A 23725-nucleotide genomic window follows, 5' to 3' on the forward strand; every position below is an offset into this window, starting at 1 on the left:
ATTATGTATTTGCTATACTATTAAATGGTGTTTAATGTATTTACTATGGTATTTTCACTAATTTTATTAAAGGGACAGTCTACACCAGAATTGTTATTGTTTTAAAAGATAGATAATCCCTTGTTTACCCATTCCCTAGTTTTGCATAACCAACACAGTTATATTTATATATTTTTTACCTCTGTGATTATCTTGTATCTAAGCCTCTGCAGACTGCCCCTTTATTTCAGTTCTTTTGACAGACTTGCAGTTTAGCCAATCAGTGATGGCTCCCAGGTAACTTCACGTGCACAAGCACAGTGTTATCTATATGAAAAACATGAACTAACACCCTCTAGTGGTGAAAAACCTTTTAAAATGCATTCTTAAGAGGCGGCCTTCAAGGTCTAAGAAATTAGCATATGAACCTCCTAGGTTAAGCTTTCAACTAAGAATACCAAGAGAACAAAGAAAAATTGGTGATAAAAGTAAATTGGAAAATTGTTTAAAATCACATGCCCTATCTGAATCATGAAAGTTTTTTTTGGACTAGACTGTCCCTTTTTATATGACCATCAATAGTTTGCTCATATAAATCAGAGCAAACCCTGGAAGTTGTCAGTCCGTACGATACAGACTAAGGGTAAATAAACTGATACTTGTCGTGCCGGAGTGTAGTGCACAAAGGTCGAATAATCATATACCCAGACTTTCCATAGAAAAGCGTACAAATATCCCCACTAGCTCAACAGCCTTGCTTACCGGACTTTTTCTGCGGGCATCGGTACATTAATTTACCTCCACAGAATGCTCTTAGCATCCTTGTTGGAACCACGGAAGTGGCAACAGCAAGCAAAATTTCATTCAGCACAGTGGTGTGGCATCAATAGTTTGTGCCAGGCAAGGGTATACTTTTAAACCTCCAGTGGAGGGAATATTATCTTTATTGCCTCTTACTGTTGGTTTAACCGTTCTTCTTTATTGGTAAATATTAATATTTTTACCTCTGTTGCACTGCACACTTGCGTATTAACTGGCTCTAATTAATTCTGGTGCCAATCATTCATGTAAACTATATATAAATATATACACACAAATAAAGGTTTTAACTATGTTTTTTCTGTAAATATTTCACATTCCAATGTTCTGTACATATCAGAATATATTCTATGTATTTGTAAATAGATATTCCTATATACATCTTTAACTTACTCATCTATATATATTGGTATAAATATATATGTGTTTAATAAACCATCAGATATATGTATAAATATTTATGTATAAATAGAACATATTCCTTTATGTAAAGTACATTGGAATATAAAATATGCCTATATTCTTGTCTGGTTATCGCTAATGAGAATATGCTATGTTCTTTTCAAGATAGGTGTTTTTTCAGCTTTTTTTTCTCTCCATTGGCGTCTATAGGGAATGCGAATATGTGATTGTGTCTGCGTGATACTGGGGTGTTAGGTTTGTTTTTCATATTTTTTTCATTGTTTTCTCCATTGACTTCTATAGGGCAATACATGAACGTGCACGTGATATTCTAACTTCAGATTTTCCACTCTAGTCGGGTTACTGCTAGAGAAAAAACAATTCTAGCAGTGTTTTTACTGTAGCTAAAATGCAAAATAGCTCCACTTGTAATCTATCCCTTAAAGGGACAGTCTAGGCCAAAATAAACTTTCATGATTCAGATAGAGCATGTAATTTTAAACAATTTTCAAATTTACTTTTATCACCAATTTTGCTTTGTTCTCTTGGTATTCTTAGTTGTAAACTTAATCTAGGAGGTTCATATGCTAATTTCTTAGACCTTGAAGGCCACCTCTTTTCAGAAAGCATTTGAACAGTTTTTTTCACCACTAGAGGGTGTTAGTTCACGTATTTCATATAGATAACACTGTGCTCGTGCACGTGAAGTTATCTGGGAGCAGGCAGTGATTGGCTAAACTGCAAGTCTGTCAAATGAACTGAAGTAAAGGGGCAGTTTGCAGAGGCTTAGATACAAGATAATCACAGAGGTTAAAAGTATATTATTATAACTGTGTTGGTTATGCAAAACTGGGGAATGGGTAATAAAGGAATTATCTATCTTTTAAAACAATAAAAATTCTGGTGTAGACTGTCCCTTTAACATTTTATATGAAACTTAAGTTTTAGATTTTAGGCTAATACAAAGTATGGATTTAGATTTAATTTTTTAAGAGCAATATGGTTTGTGTACATGTATATATTATATGCATGTGTATGGAAATAAATGTTACATATAAAATATAGCACAATGAAAACAAAATCTCACAGTTAGTTGCAGGGTACAGCAATTTATATGTGTAGAATAAAATATAGTCAGAAAAATATAATTCATGCTAGAAAGATTAAAAAAAGAAAGATTAGATAAATAGTTAGTGAACAAATAATACGAGTCAAAATATTAGTATTGAAATACTCAGCATTGTATCTCATATGTATCTAATAAAATGTTAATATTATACATCTGTTTGCAACTAAGTTCTGTTAAAATAACAATGTCCATCAATAAAAACATAATATAATGCTTTATCCTGAGATATTTTGGGACACAACAGAAAAATTTCTCACATTTAAATAAACAGTTTGTTTCCTCCTTACTTATCCATATGATAATCACACCCTGAGGGGGAGACAGGGGACTCTGTATTCATGTGACACCAGAGGGGACAATAGACATCTATATGAGAACAAAAGTCCAGGTGTGACCCTCTCATTGTCTCCCAACTGACAAGTTGTACTCATGTGAGTCACACAGAGAAAGGTGACCCTCCCACATTAGTATAAATATCTGTGTAACACTCAGTGATATCACAGGATGAACCAGAGAGACTTCATACTTACAGAGCTTCTGCTAAACGGTAATATGCAAAACCTGACATAAATCTTTATTAACAGCCTCACACTGTTGTGTTTTATATAATGAGGAGAAAATATTGTTCTGTGTTTTGTTATGATAAAGATAAAATATTTAACTTATTTAATTTGTTTAGTATATATTTCATGGTATGTTAATGAATTTAATGTTTAGTTATTTTATTAAAAAGGCTAATTTAATAGATAATGATTTACTGCAGTTTGTAAAATGAATGTTTGTAGCAGAACCAAACCATATGTTCAAGCTTGAGGAGGTCTGTCCAATAATACATTTGTGTGGGTTGTTCCTGTTATTCAATGAGCAATAGGTTCTTAAGTATCAGTCAATTAGAATCCTGTATTTCCCTATAGGTTTATAAATAACTGTAGAGCCCAGATAAACCATTTTCATTTAATATTAGTCTGAAGCTGCTATTTGCTCCAGTAATAAATATCACTCAGCTTATGGCCCTGTTGTATCAGTCTCATCACATATACTGATCTAATGATAAATATCTTGTGATCTGCATATTATTTTATTTCTAATGAGGCTATTTTATAATACATTTCTTATTGCTATTAGCTGCACCTGTTTATCATCAGAACGTTTATCCCACTGATCTGTGACTGATTCTTGTTGTTAGTAAAGACCTTAGTAAGTGTATTCTGCACCTTCAGCTGCTGCTGTTTATGTCACATGATCACAGACTTAAAGGGACAGTGTCCTGTAAATTTGGTTTTCCCTTAAAATAACAAGAAACCCAAATGTTTTTCATCATTTAAATAGAACATATAATTTTCAACAATTTCCAACTGACTTCTATTGTGATATTTGCTTCATTCTCTAGATATCCTTTATTGAAGCAGCAGCAATGCACTACTGGGAGCTAGCTGAGCACATAAGGTGAGCCAATGACAAGAGGCTTTTATGTGCCACTAATCAGCAGCTAGCGCACCATAGTGCATTATTTGCTTTGTCACAAAGGTCCCCAAAGGAATAAAGCAGTTTTGATAATAGAAGGAAATTGGAAAGTTGTTTGAATTTGAATAATAAAAGTGTAATTGTGACTTTGCTGTCCCTTTAATGTGTTTTTCTAATGACTTGTTTTACCGGTGTATAAAATAGAATAAAGTGTATGGGAAATTTTACCTTTAGCTTTATTTTTATATAAAATAACTGTTTTCAAACATTACATAGCCATAGAGTCTATACAAAGAAACAGTTATCAGATTTATGACAGGTATAATCAAAAGATAATTAACAAAGTACATTAATACGGCCATATTCAGTATTGATAATAAACCTAGTGCTTGCCACGCAAACCATAGGCCCTCTAATTAGCCGCTGAGACCACTCTTGGACCTCCTAGTTCTATTAGAAACGTACTGGAGCAGGGGGCAGCCATGCACAATATGAGACCACTCTTGGACCTCCTAGTTCTATTAGAAACGTACTGGAGCAGGGGGCAGCCATGCACAATATGAGACCACTCTTGGACCTCCTAGTTCTATTAGAAACGTACTGGAGCAGGGGGCAGCCATGCACAATATGAGACCACTCTTGGACCTCCTAGTTCTATTAGAAACGTACTGGAGCAGGGGGCAGCCATGCACAATATGAGACCACTCTTGGACCTCCTAGTTCTATTAGAAACGTACTGGAGCAGGGGGCAGCCATGCACAATATGAGACCACTCTTGGACCTCCTAGTTCTATTAGAAACATACTGGAGCAGGGGGCAGCCATGCACAATATGAGACCACTCTTGGACCTCCTAGTTCTATTAGAAATGTACTGGAGCAGGGGGCAGCCATGCACAATATGAGACCACTTTTGGATCTCAAATGGTTAATCTAATTTTTTTCCCCTTTTCTCTATTTTTTGTGTTCACTTATGTTATATATGACAAACATAATATATGTGTATCAAGCTAGATAGAAATGGAACAAAACAATATAAACCAGTAGTAGTGGAACTACATATGGGATTGCAAAAGGTCAGGGAGCTTATTAGAATAGACAATGAGGTAATGAGCTTAATACCCGAGGGTTAATTATTGTGACTTCAAGTGGTTGAGTTTTAAAATATAGCGCTCAGCACATACAATTAAACAACTAAAACAACTCTGTACACTGAAAATAATGCATAAAGATTCATAGCGGCTTAGCTAAAAAAAAAAAAAAATGACCCCAATAATTATACTGAGGATAATAAGTCAGGCATAACGATGTAGCACAACCAGCAAGTATTACAAAGTATAAGAGCAGTATTATGTTATTGATTTTAAATCAAAATATCTTCATGTGGGATCATGTGACTACTACATGTTTAAAGAGTATATATATATATATCTATAGTTATACAGGAGGAAAGGAGAAAAAGGATAACAACATGGGAGCTAATAGGCAGAAAATAATATACAGGCACAGTGTATAGGTAACCGTAGGTGAATTTGCAGTCTCACTGATCTCTTAGAGCAGGTACATGTGATATATGAAATATGGCTGATGCAATAGACTGTAATGTATACCCTCAATCCACAAAGCAAGGAGAGTCAAAGTACAAAGTGAAAGTCTCAGGCATTATTATAAAGCTTAACAATTTGACTGTCTAAATAAACTATCTATGACCTAAAAGCTGACTATGGGTAGATATCAAGTACCTAGACTCCCTAGGGCGCACAGACAAATCCTCTTTTAGTATATTTAGAGGACAATATATCTGAATATAAAACTACCTTAGCCTATATGAAATCTACATTAAAAGACTCTTAGATATAGAGCATAATAGTCTCCTTAGGAAACTTTTCTCAAGGTGCCTGTGTAAACCTCATTGGTTTCTGGACCTGTTAGGTGCTTAGCAATAGCATGTCGGTTAATATAAAGCCATAAATCAGTAACATAATAATAGAGCTATAGACTATATTAAATATAAATTGTCATTGAGGAAAAGAGTGTCAGGTAAGGCTAAGGGAGTACAGTAACAAATTCAGCATATGGATAAGGATGATGTAACAGACTATTAGCTGGCATTTACAATAATTAATTGTTATCAGACTACCTCCTCCTATCCCACGCTGATGCCGCAAAATCTGTACCTTTGAGAGATGAGCTCAAACCAGGGGGCCAGTAACTAAATAAAATTATGCATGTAATTGCATGAACTTATTATGAAAAAGGTGGAAATGGGGGCAACCATCATAGGAAGTACAGTGTATTGAGCAAGAAGGTCGCTGTTTAAAGGTTTACGTAGTAGGAGAACCATTTCTATGGGGACAGCTGTCTATGATCATTGTAAGTAGTGTGAACAGATGTCCTTATACAGTGTGTCTCAGCAAATAAACATATAGATTGTTAGTACATATATTTAGTTATAGACGTCACAAAAGAAAAAATAAATGATAAGCGATCATTGTATGTAATACCCCTGAACAATAATCATCAGCTGACCCCAGCGTTCATGTCCTTGCAGTAGTCATATTCTATTACCAGTCTGGTGACTATACTGCCGCAGGAGAACCGTTATCGCAGTCTACTCATAGACTTTTGCAAGCCCCAATCTTATCGCATAGTCCCCATGAAAAGCCACCTGGGTCAAAAGGCTGGTAGGCAATGTGGAAAATTTTCTCCTCAAGGCGCAATATTTCCTTCGCTCTTGACTGTGCAGAGTTGACTACCTTACCTCCAGCAGTGAGAGGCGCTGCATCAATCTGGCCCTGCAGCTTCCACGAGGTACGCATGTAACAAGGCGTTTTCAGCGAGTAAGCATCTCCATTGTTTATCAAGGTATACATCAGGTTATTAGTCACCTCGTGGGTTATCCGGTCTTGGATCTGTATGAACCGATTGACGGAGTTGCCCTCTTTACTAATTGGGGGTGGTGCGTTATCAATATCTGCAGGTGAATCTGCGGCTTCTTCTGATGTAATGTGTTTTGTCCCGACTTGAGACTCTGTAAAATAATTTTCCGTTTCTGGAGTAAAGACGCTTGTGTTCGCTGTGGTTTGTTGTGCACCTCCTTGTTCCATATCAGCATGAGATAGCGTGCTCATACCCTTAGGTACCTTTTTAAAGGCTTCATGTAGACTTAGCTCAAGCTCTCTAAAATGTTCCTGTAAAACATGTAAAATCTCAGATTCCCAATTCTCTAGGGTTGCCATGGTTTAGAGGTTTTTTCTGGTGTCTATGTACTTTTACCCGGCCTGTAGGTTTACCGGGCGGGGGGTGTTGAAAACCACTCGGTGAAGAGCCTGCCTTAGGCCTCAACGCTCCGGATCGGTTGCAGAGGTGGAATTCTCAGCGAGAGTATGTCTTTCGCATCAGCTAGCTCTGTAGATTCCAAATATCAGGATGAAATTGCTGGGTGATCACTCAGTTTACTGATAATAGGCAGATTATCTGTAATCCACTCAGAGCAACCAATATTGCAACCATTCAAGGTGCTGCCCAGAGACACGCCCCTATTTGTAATTTATTTTCATTATTAAATTGTACACAGCCTTTAAATGACCTGAGGCTCCGGCTCCTACTTAGGATATGCAGGAGATCACATTATATAAACATATGAGTCTGTTATTGGCTGATACTGTCACATGGTACAGGAGTCTGTTATTGGCTGATAGCTGTCACATGGTACATTTATTAGAAAACAATCTACTGCTCTTTTAAATTCATAGTAAGTTTTATTGCATTGTATTTTTATTATGCATCTGTTGATTTTGTAATTCTATATGTTATGGTCCTTTTAAATGGACTGAATTTTCCAAAAGAACATGTCTCATTATATTATCATTATGTATTTATAACACTAAATTACCCCCAAAAAGACAGAAAATATATATAATGAGGCCAGGGGATAAGACAGTCGTAATAAGGGCACTTAAAGTGGCGAGCAGACTTATACCGGTACTTGTATGCGCATTGAAACACTTGTCAACCAGAAGCATGGAGTTTGGAAAGTTCATATATCCCTAGTACCTTTTTCTACAGCCCCTTTTTCAGGGCAGTGTTAATACAGTCTTTGTATACTTATGGGCAAACAAAATACAGCCCCACTCTGGGAGAGCGGGGGACTCACCCAGCGAAACGGTCGCTCTTCTCCTTCACACTGTATGGTTCCTCCTATCTGGTCTGTCCAGTTCTCTAAGGGATATGTTGTCCATGGCGTCCTTGCGTTGCTCCACTTGCGTCGCGCTCCCAGCCTTCAGCCCCAGACTGATGATGTCGCCGCTGTAGCGTTGATCCGCATCTCCTATTCACTTTCCCCTGTTATGACAGCAGCCAGGTACAATCAATGATGAAACTGGTGTCTGGGATTTTCTGGTGAATATCAATAATCCAGGAACAAAGGCACAAAAGGATCCCAGAATCAGTTAAAAAGTTCATCTTTAATAATTCTTTAAAAGCAGCATTACCACTCTATGTAAACACAAATTCTTTATTTTCTTAACTCTATCCAAGAAAACAATTGAAATGAACATTTTAGTGCCTATCTCTCCCACACCCCATTGCAGTGTGATTTAAGTAAACTTGACCAAGAGAAGTTAAAGGATTGGGGGGTGGATCACATCACAAAATGTCTGACTGTGAGAATTAGTAGGAAATACAATACCAATACTGCAGTATACAATGTAACTTATATTTAAACAAATTGTATTTACAATTTCTTTCAGGAAAAAACATTGTTTCATATAAATGACAGAAAACAAAGATTATAATATATTTGTAAAGTTGTGCTATGGCCCCACTTAAATAGATTTTCTACCATTATGTTGTATAGATCTGGGAAGATTCATATTTAAGGGGCAATTATAACACCCACAGAGCTAACTGTACTAAATGCTTGTGGTGAATCAATAGCACATATGTAATAACCTAATCAGCTGATCTGTATCACATGAATTGTTATGTGTGCCTTTAATTATACCATACGTACAGTTAATCAGGACCATTATTTATTATTATCTGTCTAAACCATTTAATATACTTTTTACAGACACAGCCAGAGCACTGAGAGATATCAGGTATTGATGTAACTGGAGTGAATAAGGGAACCTTCTTCCTGAGCACAGACATTGGAGCCTGTTATCAGCATGAACTCATATGTGTTAGGTGAGTAAAATAGATATTATGCTGACTTTAATTACTGGGAAAATAGAATAGATCAATCATTAAACAAATATAAACTATTATATTTATATCTGCATCTTTAAGAACATTTGTGTCAGTGACCGTTATAAAGAAGGAGCAACCCCCAAACCCCCACTGGGCCGAGGAGTAGGGTAAAAAATACTACTCCCCCCTCTGTGTCCTTTTAGACAGATCATGTCCAACAACTGCCTAACCTCACGCCCTGACCTGGTTCATTACTCAGAACACTTGCAAATCCATCTTCCCCTGCCTTGACCTCGCTCATGGAACACCCACAACTCCAACAGTGTTCCCTACCCCAGAACCACAACTGATTTGTGGGCTTAAAGGGACAGTCAACACCAGAATTTTTGTTGTTTAAAAAGCTATATAATCCCTTTATTACCCATTCCCCAGTTTTGCATAACCAACACTTTTATATTAATACACTTTTTACTGCTGTGACTAACTTGTATCTACGCATCTTCTGACCGCCCCTAATCACATGACCTTTAGTTATTATCTATTGACTTGCAGTTTAGCCAATTAGTGCAGTGTCTGCCACAACCCACGGGCGTGATCACAATGCTATCTATATGGTTTACCTGAACTACTCTCCCCTGTTGTGAAAAGCAAATACAAAAGCATGTGATTAGAGACGGCCTTCAAGGGCTTAGAAATTGTCATATGAGCCTTCCTAGGTTTGCTCTCAACTAGAATACCAAGAGAACAAAGCCAAATTGTTGTTAAAAGTAAATTGGAAAGTTGTTTTAAATTACATGCCCTATTTGAAAAATAAAAGTTTTTTTTGGTCTTGACTGTCCTTTTTAATTTTACAGTGAGTATTATGAAACTAATAACGTTTTTGGCTGTTTATATAAATAGAACAACCACAGCCAAAAGCTAAAGATTATCATAAGGTTACTGCATCTTACCCTCTCAAAACAGCTCACACTGATGATTGGTCTGTTATGATTAAGACATCATGTTCTCACCCAACTTCTTTGAGCATGGGCCGGGCAGTGATGTATGTGCATTTGCTTGTGCAATGTTAAATGAGGATGGTGGATGCCGCCTCTCTTGCCCAGAATAGAGATGTACATGTTCCCTGGCTGAGAACATTATCCACACGGACCTTGTTTAATGTGTCCCTATAACTTGTTTTCATCAGTAATTTAGGTTACTATGATGTAGTAATGGTTACATTCTATGTCATTCTTTTTAATTTGTGATTTACAGGTAAAAAAATTAAAAATACAAAACGGAACACATTTCCATCTTAATCGGAGGAGAGCCCACTGCTTCATTCATTACTTATGGGAATTAAGAACCTAGCCACCAGGAGGAGGCAAAGACACCCCAGCCAAAGGCTTAAATCACTCCCCTCATCCCCCAGTCATTCTTTGCCTTTCGTCACAGGAGGTTGGCAGAGAAATGTCGGAAGATTTGGAGTATTCTCTTATGGAGGGTAGTAGTCTTCGAAATGGGACTAGAGTTTTAAGTAGCCTTGTCAGCCTCTCAGTGAGAGCATGGGTGAATGTTAGAGTCTTTCTGCAAACCCATCCCGACTCAGCTTAACAGCTCCATTAGCAATCAGCGTTGACAAGTTTCGCTGCCTGCTTTTCTTCTCTCAAGTCCATGCCTGGAGCGCTGCTACTACCCTGTCACACTTGAAAGGCCGTGTTTCTGTTCCACGGCATTGATTCTTGTAAGATCAATTCAATTTATATATTTGATAACGTAAGAATACAGGGTCACAGTGTGGCTCCTTTATCTTTATAGAATCTAGGGTAATACCCTCGGAAGGGGGTTATTGTACATAATATGGTTTATTGTGTTTCTACTGCATTTGTGTGAGATGAGGCTCTGTCAGTGTGGAACCGTCTGTTCACTTAGCAAGATTGAGGCAGGCTTTTTGGCATGTTTCTCTTTCGAGTGCAGGGGCGGTCCTGCATGGCGCTCCATGTCACCGGGTGTGGCCTCTGTAACTTCCTCTTTTCGACCTGCGTTCGGAGATGAAAGCTGTTTCTTGTAGTCGGGGTCATAGGAGGTGGTGAGTGCCCTGGCCATTGGAATATAATGGTGCCATTTAAGTTTTTTATCAAGTCCGCAATAAAGGTGCAAGCTTTGACTCTGATATGTTAGAGGATACTCCCCTCTTTATCTAAATCTACTTTCAGACGGCGGTTTCTGCGGCCATTAAAGCGATGCCTCACCCTACTAAGCGCAAGTGGAAGGTACGGCAATGCTATCTGTCTCAGGGGTCTTTGACTCCGCTGCATGTCTCAGACAGACTATCCACTGAGGAGAAAAAAAAAAGAGAAGAAAACACAGAGGCGCCCAATGGCCTAGTACCATCAACACAATCAGGATATGTATGAGAATAAGGGCTACTCACAAATGAATAGCACCAGATCGGTGCAAGCAGGCAGACTGGAACCTCAGTTATCCAGCTAACTGTATTGGAACAACAAGGTATCAGCAGTGGAGTCCCAGCAAAAGATATCAGTGTGTTCCTATATGAATACAAAATGAAACCAACATGGCCCAGCACAGTATGCTTCAAAGGGGCAAGTAATGTGAAAAAAACTCACTCACTTATTCCAAAGCAGCTCCAGGTGCAATACAAGCAGACTGGAGCTTCTCAGTCGCCCAGCTGACTGGTCCCAGGTGGTAAGCAGGTTACACAGCAATAACAGGATGTAAATTATAAAGTGCAATCCAAACAGCAGCAAGTGCATAGTATAAAATAAACATAAATAAAAGCAACGCGTTTCTTAGCCACATGTGGGCTGTTTCTTCAGGGTATTATACAAAAAATAAAAATACACCTGCTATTTAAAACACATTGTGAGCTATGATTGGAGGTGTGGTGATTTGATACCAGGTGTGTGGAATCCTTATTAGCTTGGTTCCCATAGAGACCATAGCATATACAAAAAATAAAAGCTGTTGATGTTTAACATAGCACAATGTGACAGACATACACATCTACATGTGTATTGTATGATACATAATACATAATATACAAACAAATTAATTAATGACACAGTCCCTATATGGGAACACACATTCATCCAAACACATCCTAGTCCCAATAATTAATATATATATATATATATATATTTTAGGGATTCCTATTGAGATAATGTAATTAATCAATACCTCCCTAAGCATGGAAAAAGAGCATAGTTACTAATGTTACCTGTTGGCCGCCTATGTATAGAAACAAAATCGTTAACTACACAATAGATATTTAGGAAATCTCTTATTTGTTATTGCTGTTCTAATTCACACAATTGTTATTTTACCTATTGGCCGTCTATATGAGAAAAACAAATCTTTAGATAGATGAATGTGAGATGCAAAAATTAATGAATAAACCTATGTTGAATTTGTAATATCAGTTCCGGTCCAAAACACTGCCATAACCCACAAACTCAGACGTTGTCGGACCGCCCATGAAGCATGTCATCTAGGTCAATCAATCACGGCGCAAGATAGCGCTAGTGTCATATGACTCACAGGCTATTCTGTGGATACGGAGCCTACAAACCACAAAGCAAGTATGTCCTATTACCAGCGTAATGATATGGTATTATCAAAAGGGTCCTTCAGATTGAACAATATGGATCGCGTACATGCCCGCTATAACAATACGCATATTAAGATTGGCCATATTATTTATACCCACACGATCATAAAATAATAAAGTGTGGTCCAAAAATTGTGGGAAATAGACTACAAAGTTAAAATTGATTGAATAAATAACATTAATATAGCAATAACTAATGAGATGGTTAAAAAATATGAATGTATGTGGTATTTTATAGGAGAATCATGTGACCCAGTGAAAGACAACAACAGGAAAAAATAAAGGTGATGTGTGCTGGATCTATACTCAGCATAATTAATATGTGTGTATATACAGTGTGTATATATATATATATATATATATATATATATATATATATATATATATATATATATATATATATTAAAATCTATACATTGTGCTGTGTTAAACATCAACAGCTTTTATTATTTGTATATGCTATGGTCTCTATGGGAACCAAGCTAATAAGGATTCCATACACCTGGTATCAAATCACCACACCTCCAATCATAGCTCACAATGTGTTTTAAATAGCAAGTGTATTTTTATTTTTTGTACAATAGCCTGAAGAAACAGCCCTCATGTGGCTGAGAAATGCGTTGCTTTTATTTGTGTTTATTTTATACTATACACTTGCTGCTGTTTGGATTGCACTTTATAATTTACATCCTGTTATTGCTGTGTAACCTGCTTACCACCTGGGACCAGTCAGCTGGGCGACTGAGAAGCTGCAGTCTACTTGTATTGCACCTGGGGGTGCTTTGGAATAAGTGAGTGAGTTTTTTTCACATTACTTGCCCCTTTGCACCATACTGTGCTGGACCATGTTGGTTTTGTTTTGTATTCATCTAGAAACACACTGATGTCTTTTGCTGGGACTCCACTGCTGATACCTTGTTGTTCCAATACAGTTAGCTGGATAACTGAGGTTCCAGTCTGCCTGCTTGCACCGATCTGGTGCTATTCTTTGTGAGTAGCCCTTATTCTCATACATATCCTGATTGTGTTGATGGTACTAGGCCATTGGGCGCCTCTGTGTTTTCTTCTCTTTTTAGATCGCTTGCATAACCAGGACCTTGACCTTCCTATGACAGAGAGCTGCCCTGACTCCCCTTGGAGCACTTTTTGGACTTTGTTATAAATACTTGTTTTTTAATGGTTTGGTGAATTTTTTTTTCAAAAGAGCTTTATTGAAACATTTAGTGAACAGCTAGTTGGTACTAATGCGAGACAATCTATTCCGTGGGGTGTTACGACAGGGAAATATCATGATATAGGTAAATGGGTGCTGTAAATTACTGAAACAAAGTTTCAGTTAGTGCGTAATCAGTAAAGAGGGTGAAAATTTGCTGGATTTGTAGGTGGCTTGTTTGCATAGGTATTACTGTTACGTGGGCCTCTAGCATAGAAGGTGGAAAGGGGTGTTCGTCAGTGGCCTCGTTGAAAATTAATGTAAGATGTGGGGCTAAGATAGAAGAAAATGCTTGGTAATATTTGGAGGAGAAGCCATCTGGGCCTGGACTTTTTCCATGTTTAAGGGTAGTTATGGCAGATATGGTTTCTTGGATGGTTATTGGCCTATTTAAATGTGATTTTTGTTCATCAGTGATTGAAGGTAGTGGACAATTCGCTATGTATGTTGAGAGGTCGCGGAGATGTTCAGGTGTGGGGGGGTCTTCATGTATATTGTAGAGTTTTGTATAATATTCTTGAAAGGCCAGTAAGATTTCCGGCGTAGTCTTAAGTGACTTTTTTTGTGGAATAGTGATTTCATAGATATAGGATTTAAATCTTTTTTTTTTTTTTTTTTTTTTTTTTTTTTAAGGCACGAGCTAGCAGTTTACCAGCTCTATTACTTTCGTAATAGAACATGCTATTAGTTTTGGTTCGTAGAGTTTGGTACTCAATGTCTAGAAAATTGTCTAGGGCTGTTCTAGTGGCCTGTAGATCTTTCTCTATATTAGAATTAGTGGGATCTTTTTTTTTTAGCGCTAAGTCTAGTTTAAAAAAGGTATCTGTTAGTTCTTTTTATTGTGTATGATTTGCTCGTGGATTTTGAGCCTTCATTTTAATTAATTCTCCCTTTAACACACATTTGTGTGCTTCCCAAATTTTTAAATTGTCAGTGATAGAGTTGGAGTTGTTTGTAAAGTATTCAGAGATGGTTTTGGATAACGTGGTTAGTTTGTCAGGATTATTTAGGAGAGACTCGTCTAGTTTCCAGGAATATGGTTCTGAAGGTGTTTCGGGCCAGGAAAATTTTATTTTAACAGCTGAGTGGTCTGACCACGATGTGGGTGAGATATCACTGCAATGTAAGTGTGTTAGGCCTTTTTGGTTTGTAAGTACATAATCCAGTCTACTATAAGATTTATTTGGATTCGAGAAAAAGCTGTAGTCTCTTTTATCATGGTGAATGAATCTCCATGTGTCATATAGGTTAAGGTCCTTCAGACTGTTCCACAAAGTGGTGGTGACTTTTTTGGATATTTGTATGTTAGGGTTGGAACTATCTTTTAGGGGTTGCAGTAGGGTGTTTAAGTCTCCAGCTAGATACAATGGGCCTTTAGTGATATCCAGTGTTCTCTTGAATATGTTTTTAAAGAAAGTGGTTTGATTTGTGTGCGGAGCATTAAAATTAATTAAGGTGATGGGTCTGCCGTACAGAAGGCCCATCAAACCTAAAAAACGCCCCTTTCCATCTCTGGAAAGTTGTATCAAGGTAAAAAGGAGAGATTTTTTAAACAGTATGCTCACCCCGTTTTTCTTTTCTAGGCCTGAACTGTGGTAGTGTGCGGTGTAAGTTTTCCCTAAGTATTTTGGTTCTTTATTTCATTTAAAGTGTGTTTCTTGTAAGAAAATTATATCTATTTGTCTCTTTGCTAGGTCTGCAAGTGCTTTGGACCTTTTATGGGGGGAGTTCAAGCCTTTCGCATTCTGTGTGAGCAAGATCAATTGCTTGGGGGAAGTCACTTTATGGGGGTGCATGACAGTGTGGATGGTGTTGGTATGAGATTAGGCATAGTATATACCTTCTGGTACTGCTTAGAATATGGAAGCACAAAATGGGTACATATCTGCAAAAAGACAAACACATAGCAACAAAACAGTAGTTGAATCTTAACTAACATTATAACATTATAAACAGTAACAAACGTGAATACATTAAAATAAAACAAAAAGTGTCTCTTCTTATTATAGGGCATATATTTCAGGGGAGTAACCACAATACGACCTATGAATACTAGAAATGTATTAATTTTACGTAATTGTGAATCCTGATCTGGCTCCTGGGAGGGAGGGGGGAATTGGGGGGGGGGTAGGGAGGGAGAGGATGAGGAAGGGAGGGGAATGGTGAGTATATGTTAAGGGAGGGAAAGGTGGTGTGAAATGTAGGGAGGTATAATATGGTATGCGGGCCTCCATACCTGGGGGTAACATGGGTTTGTGAGATATACTATGACAAGGTTTATATAAACGCTAAAGTTACTTGCCCATCTCAAAGAGAAGACATCGCTCAGTAATCAAGTCCTATTGTTACAGCACAGAAAGTGAGGAATATGAAGTTCATTATGGTGAGGCGTTAGAGGAAGCAGAGCTGGTGGTAGTGTGTCTTCTATTGGTAGCATATTTTGGCTAGTTTGGTGAATTTTTGTTGTTTTTATATATATATTTTTTCCTTTTATTTTTGACATTGTATATTTGCGAAGAGCGCCCCCTAGAGGAAATTTATGTTATTCGCTGAGAAGGACAACTACGATTTATCGGAGGATGTCACTTCTGGGTCGGTATCGGTTACTTCTAGGCCTCCATCTGCGGAGAAACCAGACTTTAAATTTAAAATGGAGCATTTGCGCTTTCTGCTGAATGAAGGGCTGGCTACATTGGAGGTTCCGGAACCGAAACTACCGGAGGAACCTTCAAAACCTTAATTTGAAAGGGTTTATGAGGACAGGGTAGTGCCCCAGGCCTTCCCATTTCCCATCAAGATTGCTAACATTATTAAGAATGAATGGAAGAAACTTGGCTCGTCCTTTTCTCCCTCTACTTCTTTTAAAAAGCTATTCCCCATGCCGGACACGCAGCTTGAACTGTTGGGAAACGTCCCTAAGGTGGATGGTGCTATCTCCACGCTCGCTAAGAGAACAACTATTCCGCTACTGGATAGCTCCTCTTTCAAGGAACCCATGGATAGAAAGATGGAAACCATGTTGCGGAAGATGTTTCAACTTACAGGGTTCATTTTTCAAGTGGCGGTGGCTGGTTTGGCTGGTGTGACGCTCAATCAACAATGGTCGAGGTTGAGGCTCCCTATGAAGATATTAAAGCAGGGCTCGACAAACCCAGAAGCCAGGGAGTCACTGGCTCCTAGAATTCTACCTCTGGCTCCAAACTTTTTGGATTATTTTCAATATATATCTATATACAAATACTACTGTTTACCTCCTAAAAGTATGTCTGGCTCCTAAATATTCTCACTGGCTCCTAATTTTTAAACAGATTTGTCAAGCACTGGATTAAAGAATGATTTAAAGACTTAAGGGTAGTGCATTCGTTCATTTGTGATGCTAACATGCAGATTATTTTCCTGAATGCTAAGACATCAGGTTTTTCTGTTTGAGCCCACAGGGCTCTGTGGTTAAAGTCGTGGTCTGCAGATATGACTTCAAAGTCTTGCTTGCTTTCCTTTTTAAGGGAAAAGTTTTGTTTGGCCCGGGTCTGAATTCCTTCATATTTACGGTCACGGGTGGCAAGGGTGCTTTCTTGCCTCCGGATACGAAGGCTAAACCTAAGGGGTCTACTTTTCGTCCCTTTCGTGTGGACAAGTCTCAGTGCCAGCAGCCAGCTGCAAATTCTGAGCAGTCTGGAGGTCATAGCTCAGGGTTACAGGATAGATTTCAAGTCATATCAGCCCAGAGGCAGGTTCCTCCTGTCAAACATATCTTCAAGCCCAGAGAAGAGAGACCCCTATCTGGGGTGTGTGAGGGATTTCTCATCTCTCTTAGTAATCGGCCCAGTCCCTGCAGCAGAAAGAGGTCTGGGGTATTATTAAAAACTTTTTGTGTTTCCAAAAAAGGAGGGCATGTTTAGTCCAATTCTGGACCTAAAGGCCCTAAACATGTTTTTGTCAGTCCCATTGTTCAAGATAGAGACGATTAGGTCAATTTTGCCTCTGGTTCAAGAGGGGCAATTCATAACGACTGACCTGAAGGATGCTTACCTTCACATTCCAATCCACAGGGACCACTTCAAGTATCTAAGATTCGCTTTCCTGGACCAGCACTTTGTTTGTTGCCCTTCCATTTGGTGACTGCCCCAAGAGTCTTCACAAAGGTTTTGGGAGCTCTACTTGCGGTAGTGAGAGCCAGAGGGATTGCAGTGGCTCCTTATCTGGACAATATCCTGGTCCAGACTCCATCCTACAGTCTTGCGGAGGAGCACTCAAGAGCTCTTTTCCTTCGGTCCCACAGGTGGAAGATAAACAAAGGAAAGAGTTACTTGGTCCCCAGCAACAGGGTGGAATTCCTAGGTATGATAATAGATTCTTCAGTCATGAAGATATTCTTGACAGGCCAGAGGCATTGCAAACTTGCGACCAACTGTCTAGCTCTTCAGTAATCCTCCAGGACATCTGTGCCCAGGTGGATGGAGGGGATTGGGCTTATGGTATCCAGCATAGATGTCATTCCATTCGCCAGGTTCCATCTCAGACCTCTTCAGCTGTGCATGTTGAGACAATGGAACGGCGATCATTTAGATCTGTCCCAACAGATATCTCTTTGACAGACAGGTGAGGGAGTCCCTATCTTGGTGGGCCCAACCGGGTCAGCTGTCACAGGGGAAATCCTTCTTGAGACCATCCTGGGAGATTGTAATTATGGATGCAAGTCTATCAGGATGGGGAGCTGTTTGGGGTGCTAGAAAGGCACAGGGCAGATGGACTTGAGAGGAATCAAGTCTACCTATAAATATTCTGGAACTTCGAGCAATATTCAACACTCTGAGGGCTTGGCCTCTTGTGCATTCATCCCGATTCATCAGATTCCAGTCAGACAACATTGCCTCGGTGGCTTACATAAACCATTGAGGGGGGGGGGACGAGAAGTTCCCTAGCTGTGAGGGAATTTTCTCAGATTCTGGAGTGGGCAGAGACTCACAGTTGTTTGCTCTCAGCGATCCACATTCCGGGTGTGGACAACTGAGAAGCGGATTTTCTGAGTAGACAAACGTTTCATCCAGGAAAATAGTTCCTCCACCCCAAAGTGTTTGAGGAGATCTGCAACTGCTGGGGGACGCTGAAGATAGATCTCATGGCATCCAGACTCAATTACAAGCTACCCATATATGGGTCACAATCCAGGGATCCCCAGGTGGCACTGATAGATGCCTTGGCGGTGCCCTGGAATTTCAACCTAATTTACATATTTCCACTGTTGCCTCTTCTACCTCATGTAGTGGCCCACCTCAAGCAGGAGCAAGCTTCCGCAATTCTGATTGCTCCGTTGTGGCCGCGGAGGATGTGGTTTGCGGATCTGGTGGGGATGTCGTCATCTCCGCCATGGAGGTTACCTTGCTGCAGGGATCTGCTAGTTCAAGGTCCTTTTTCTACATCAAAATCTCGATTCTCTGAGGCTGACTACGTGGAGATTGAATGTCTAGTCTTAGCCAAGAGAGGATTTTCAGAAAGAGTGATTGACACTCTTGTTCAGGCCAGGTAGTCAGTTACTCGACGCATCTACCACAAGGTGTGGAAGACCTACTTGTCCTGCTGTGAGGAATGAGGCTACCCAGGATTTTGACTTTTCTCCAGGATGGCCTGGATAAGGGTCTTGCCGCTAGTTTCCTTAGGGGACAGATCTCGGCTTTATCTGTACTGTTGCATAAGAAGCTTGCGGAGCTTCCTGACATTCAGTCCTTTTGTTCAGGCTCTGGTTAGGATCAGGCCTGTCTTTAGGAATTCGGCTCCTCCTTGGAGCTTAAACTTGGTTCTTAAGGTTTTGCAGAGGGCTCCGTTTGAGCCTATGCATGCACTTGACATTAAGATTCTTTCAAGGAAGGTTCTATTCCTACTGACTATTGCATCGGCATGCAGAGTCTCTGAGTTGGCGGCCTTGCAATGTGAGCCTCCCTACTTAGTTTTTCATGCTGATAAGGCTGTTTTTCACACTGGTTTGGGATTCCTTCCCAAGGTGGTGTCGAGTCATAACATCAATCAGGAAATAGTAGTTTCTTCTTTGTGTCATAGCCCTTCCTCCTCAAAGAAGAGGTTACTTCATAATTTGGACGTGGTTCAGGCTTTGAAGTTTTATATTCAGGCCCCCAAAAGAGTTCAGACAGACTTAGTCTCTATTGGATGTGTATTCAGGGAAATGCAGGGGGCAAAGGGCCTCTGCTACTTCTCTATCCTTTTGGTTGAGGAGTGTGATCCGTCTGGCATATGAGACAGTGGGATACAAGCCTCCTTAGAGGATTACGGCCCACTCAACTAGAGCTGTGGCCTCTTCTTGGGCCTTAAAAATTAGGCCTCTATGGAGCAGATTTGTAAGGCAGCTCCTGTAAGCAGTTTTTTGGAGAAAGGTTCTGCAGGCTGTGGTGCCCTCAGTTTAGGGTCTGCCTCCTTTTGCCGTCCCATTTTTTTCATTCAGTGTCCTCTAGATCTTGGGTATTTGTTCCCACAAGTAATGCATGAAGCAGTGGACTCTCCTCCCATTAAGATTGAAAACATAAATTATGCTTACCTGAAAATTTAATTTCCATTTGTGGGAGGAGAGTCCACTGCCCCCGCCCATTTCTCTGGTGGGCGGAGCTAAATTTACTTTTATTCTTCTGGCACCATTTATACCCTGATATTTCTCCTACTGTTCCTTGTTCCCTCGGCAGAATGACTGGGGGATGAGTGGAGTGGGGGAGGTATTTAAGTTTTTGGCTGGGGTGTCTTTGCATCCTCCTGGTGGCCAGGTTCTTAATTCCCACAAGTAATGGATGAAGCAGTGGACTCTCCTCCCACAGATGGAAATGAAATTATCAGGTAAGCATAATTTGCTTTTTGAGTATAAAAAATGTTTTTTGATTGAGATGGATTATATTATAAATGAATAAACATTATTATTTTTCTTTATTCCATTTCTTTTTATGTAGACAAACACGTGAATAGTTCAGATCCATCCTTCACTACAGAAAGCATCAGAATGATACCGCAAACTCCAAAAGTCTTAGACACCAATGACTATTCACAAACATTGGGGATATCACAGCAGATATTTAAAAAATATGGTGAATTGGCAGGAACTGGGCAGCAATCATTAAGTACAGAGAGTAATTTAGTCATCAAACAAGAGGAAAACATTTATGCCTTATCTAGTGAAATTATTATCCCAGAGGATAAACCACACACATTTACTGAGTTTTCAAAACATATTAAAGAAGGGAAATGTCTTAAGTCTAGCCAAATGATTCAAACAAAGGAGAAACCTTTCCAGTGTACAGAATGTGAGAAAAGCTTTAGATGGAAGTCTCGTCTACTAGAACACCACAAAATTCACACAGGTGAGAAACCACACACATGTACTGAGTGCGGCAAAAGTTTTACACAAATGGATCGTCTGAAAACTCATAAAAAGATTCACTCAGGAGAAAAGCCGTTCACATGTACAGAGTGTGGAAAAAGTTTTACACAAAAGATTGAGCTGAAAAATCATGAAAGGATTCACACAGGAGAAAAGCCGTTCACATGTACAGCGTGTGGAAAACGTTTTACACAAAAGAATAATCTGAAAAGTCATGAAAGGATTCACACAGGAGAAAAGCCTTTCACGTGTACAGAGTGTGGAAAAGGTTTTACACGTATGGAATGTCTGAAAAATCATGAAAGGATTCACTCTGGAAAAAAGCCTTTCTCATGTACAGAGTGTGAAAAAGGTTTTACACATAAGAGTAATCTGAAAAGTCATGAAAGGATTCACACAGGAAGAAAGCCTTTCACATGTACAGAGTGTGGAAAACTTTTTGCACGAATGGATCATCTGAAAACTCATGAAAGGACTCACTCAGGAAAAAAGCCATTCACATGTACAGAGTGTGGAAAAGGTTTTACACATAAGAGTAATCTGAAAATTCATGAACGGATTCACACAGGGGAAAAGCCTTTCACATGTACAGAGTGTGGAAAAAGTTTTACAGAAAAGAGTCATCTGGAAACTCATGAAAGGATTCACACAGGAGAAAAGCCTTTCACATGTACAGAGTGTGGAAAACGTTTTACGCATATCAGTAATCTGAAAACTCATGAAAAGAGTCACAAAGGAAAAAACCTTTCACATGTTTAGAAAGTAGATACAAAGGTTTTTATTGAAATTGGGTATAACAAAACACCAAATATTTACACACAAACTTTATATACACAGTGTACAAACCTTTTTACAATTATCCTAAATAGGATAAACTCTCTAAATAGAAGCATAAAAAGAGATGTTATTGTAAATAATACTTTTTAAATCCCAGTTATAAAAGACCCAGATTGGAAGTGCTCTCCTGCTGTCCTTTGTTCTTCTATATATGTGCACCTCAGTTTCTCTCATATCAAAGTGATAGAATACAAACACCACACAGGAATATACAGATCTGTCCTTATACTGACCAGTTTACACAACCATTCACCACCAAAGCACCCCGGTGTTGTTTATTAATATGCCAGTGTTAGGAGTTGTACGTTTGTTTTACATAGGGGAGTAAATAATTATATTTACAGAATAAAGAGTCTTTATATGAATAGAGTGTTAGAGAATTATATAAACAAGAACATTAGTCTCAAATGATTGACATCTGGGAGATATATTTATTGTGCACATCATGTGGATAAACCTTTTCTTATAGCAATAGAAGCTTAGCATTGTACATGTTATATACCAGAGGAATTACTGAGGGGAAACTGATTTTATTTCATGAGACACAATATCAGTAACCGGTACATACGTGATCATAATCAGTTTAATTTAAATGGCTACTATAACCTACATGTATACTGGGTAGGTAATATGTGTGTCATGTGATCATAATCAGTATAATTTAAATGGCTACTATAACCTACATGTATACTGGGTAGGTAATATGTGTGTCACGTGATCATAATCAGTTTAATTTAAATGGCTACTATAACCTACATGTATACTGGGTATGTAATATGTGTGTCATGTTCTGTAACTTGATATTATGTCTGTTTTCATGTTAGTTAGAAGCCACAAGAACTGATAATAGCACATACTGTATATATAAAGGGAACATTATATGTCTGATAAATCCCTTTGTATCAAGAGCACAAGTGTTAGGTATATTTATACCATTGTGTGCATGATGCATATATCATGTAATGCTGCTTTTTACTATATAATGATATACAATGTTTTTTCATGCAAATAAAAAGTGATTGTAATCCAGACCAGTATTTTGTGTTTTTTGTATAATTAAAAACACAATATCACAGAATAATTAGGAAAACATCATTAAAAGTTAAACGCTGATTTTAGATATAGCAGCAATTTGCTTTATTCTTTTTTTTTTTTTTTTAGAGTAAACCTAGGAGGCTGCTATTATATGAGCTTAGTGGCGTGCACGTGTATTTACCACTCTGTGCAGCAGTGTTTGTAACTATGTATAACATTGCTATAAATGTTCTTGCAACCTCTGCTGTCTGAAGATACGTGCACGCTCCTGAGATCACCTAGGATTACTCTTTAACAAAGAATACTCAGAGAACTAAGCACAATGGATAATATAAGAAAATTGGAAAGTTGTTTGAAATGTCATGTTCTGTCCAATCCTTTAAGTGTATTTTTGCCTTTTCTGTCCCTTTAACAGTACATAAAACAATATCAAATTAACCCCCTGACCTACACCAACCCAGATTATTAATCACCAGCAAGACTTTAGACACAGACATTTTCTGTTACTTAAATCATACTTAAAGGGATAGGAAACTACACTTTCATGATTCAGATAGAATGTGTCATTTTATGACACTTAATTTCACTTCTGTTATCAAACTTATATACAACTGAGAGCTGACTGGTGACTACACACGTGTCTTTTGTCATTGGTTCACCAGATATGCTCA

At 38.6% G+C, this 23725-nt stretch overlaps 1 protein-coding gene across 1 annotated transcript in view; it reads left to right on the plus strand.

The window, feature by feature from the left end:
• LOC128659800 (gastrula zinc finger protein XlCGF26.1-like) overlaps positions 1-23048 on the plus strand; it is a 68241-nt gene extending 45193 nt beyond the window's left edge. Inside the window, exon 3 of the mRNA XM_053713372.1 lies at positions 21331-23048. Within this exon, the coding sequence (XP_053569347.1) occupies positions 21331-21941 (611 nt within the window). The 3' untranslated portion in view covers positions 21942-23048. The remainder of the gene's footprint in view (positions 1-21330) is intronic.
• Positions 23049-23725: the final 677 nt, after the last annotated feature.

Source organism: Bombina bombina, chromosome 5 (assembly GCF_027579735.1).
Source record: "Bombina bombina isolate aBomBom1 chromosome 5, aBomBom1.pri, whole genome shotgun sequence".
Classification (NCBI taxonomy): Eukaryota; Metazoa; Chordata; class Amphibia; order Anura; family Bombinatoridae; genus Bombina; species Bombina bombina.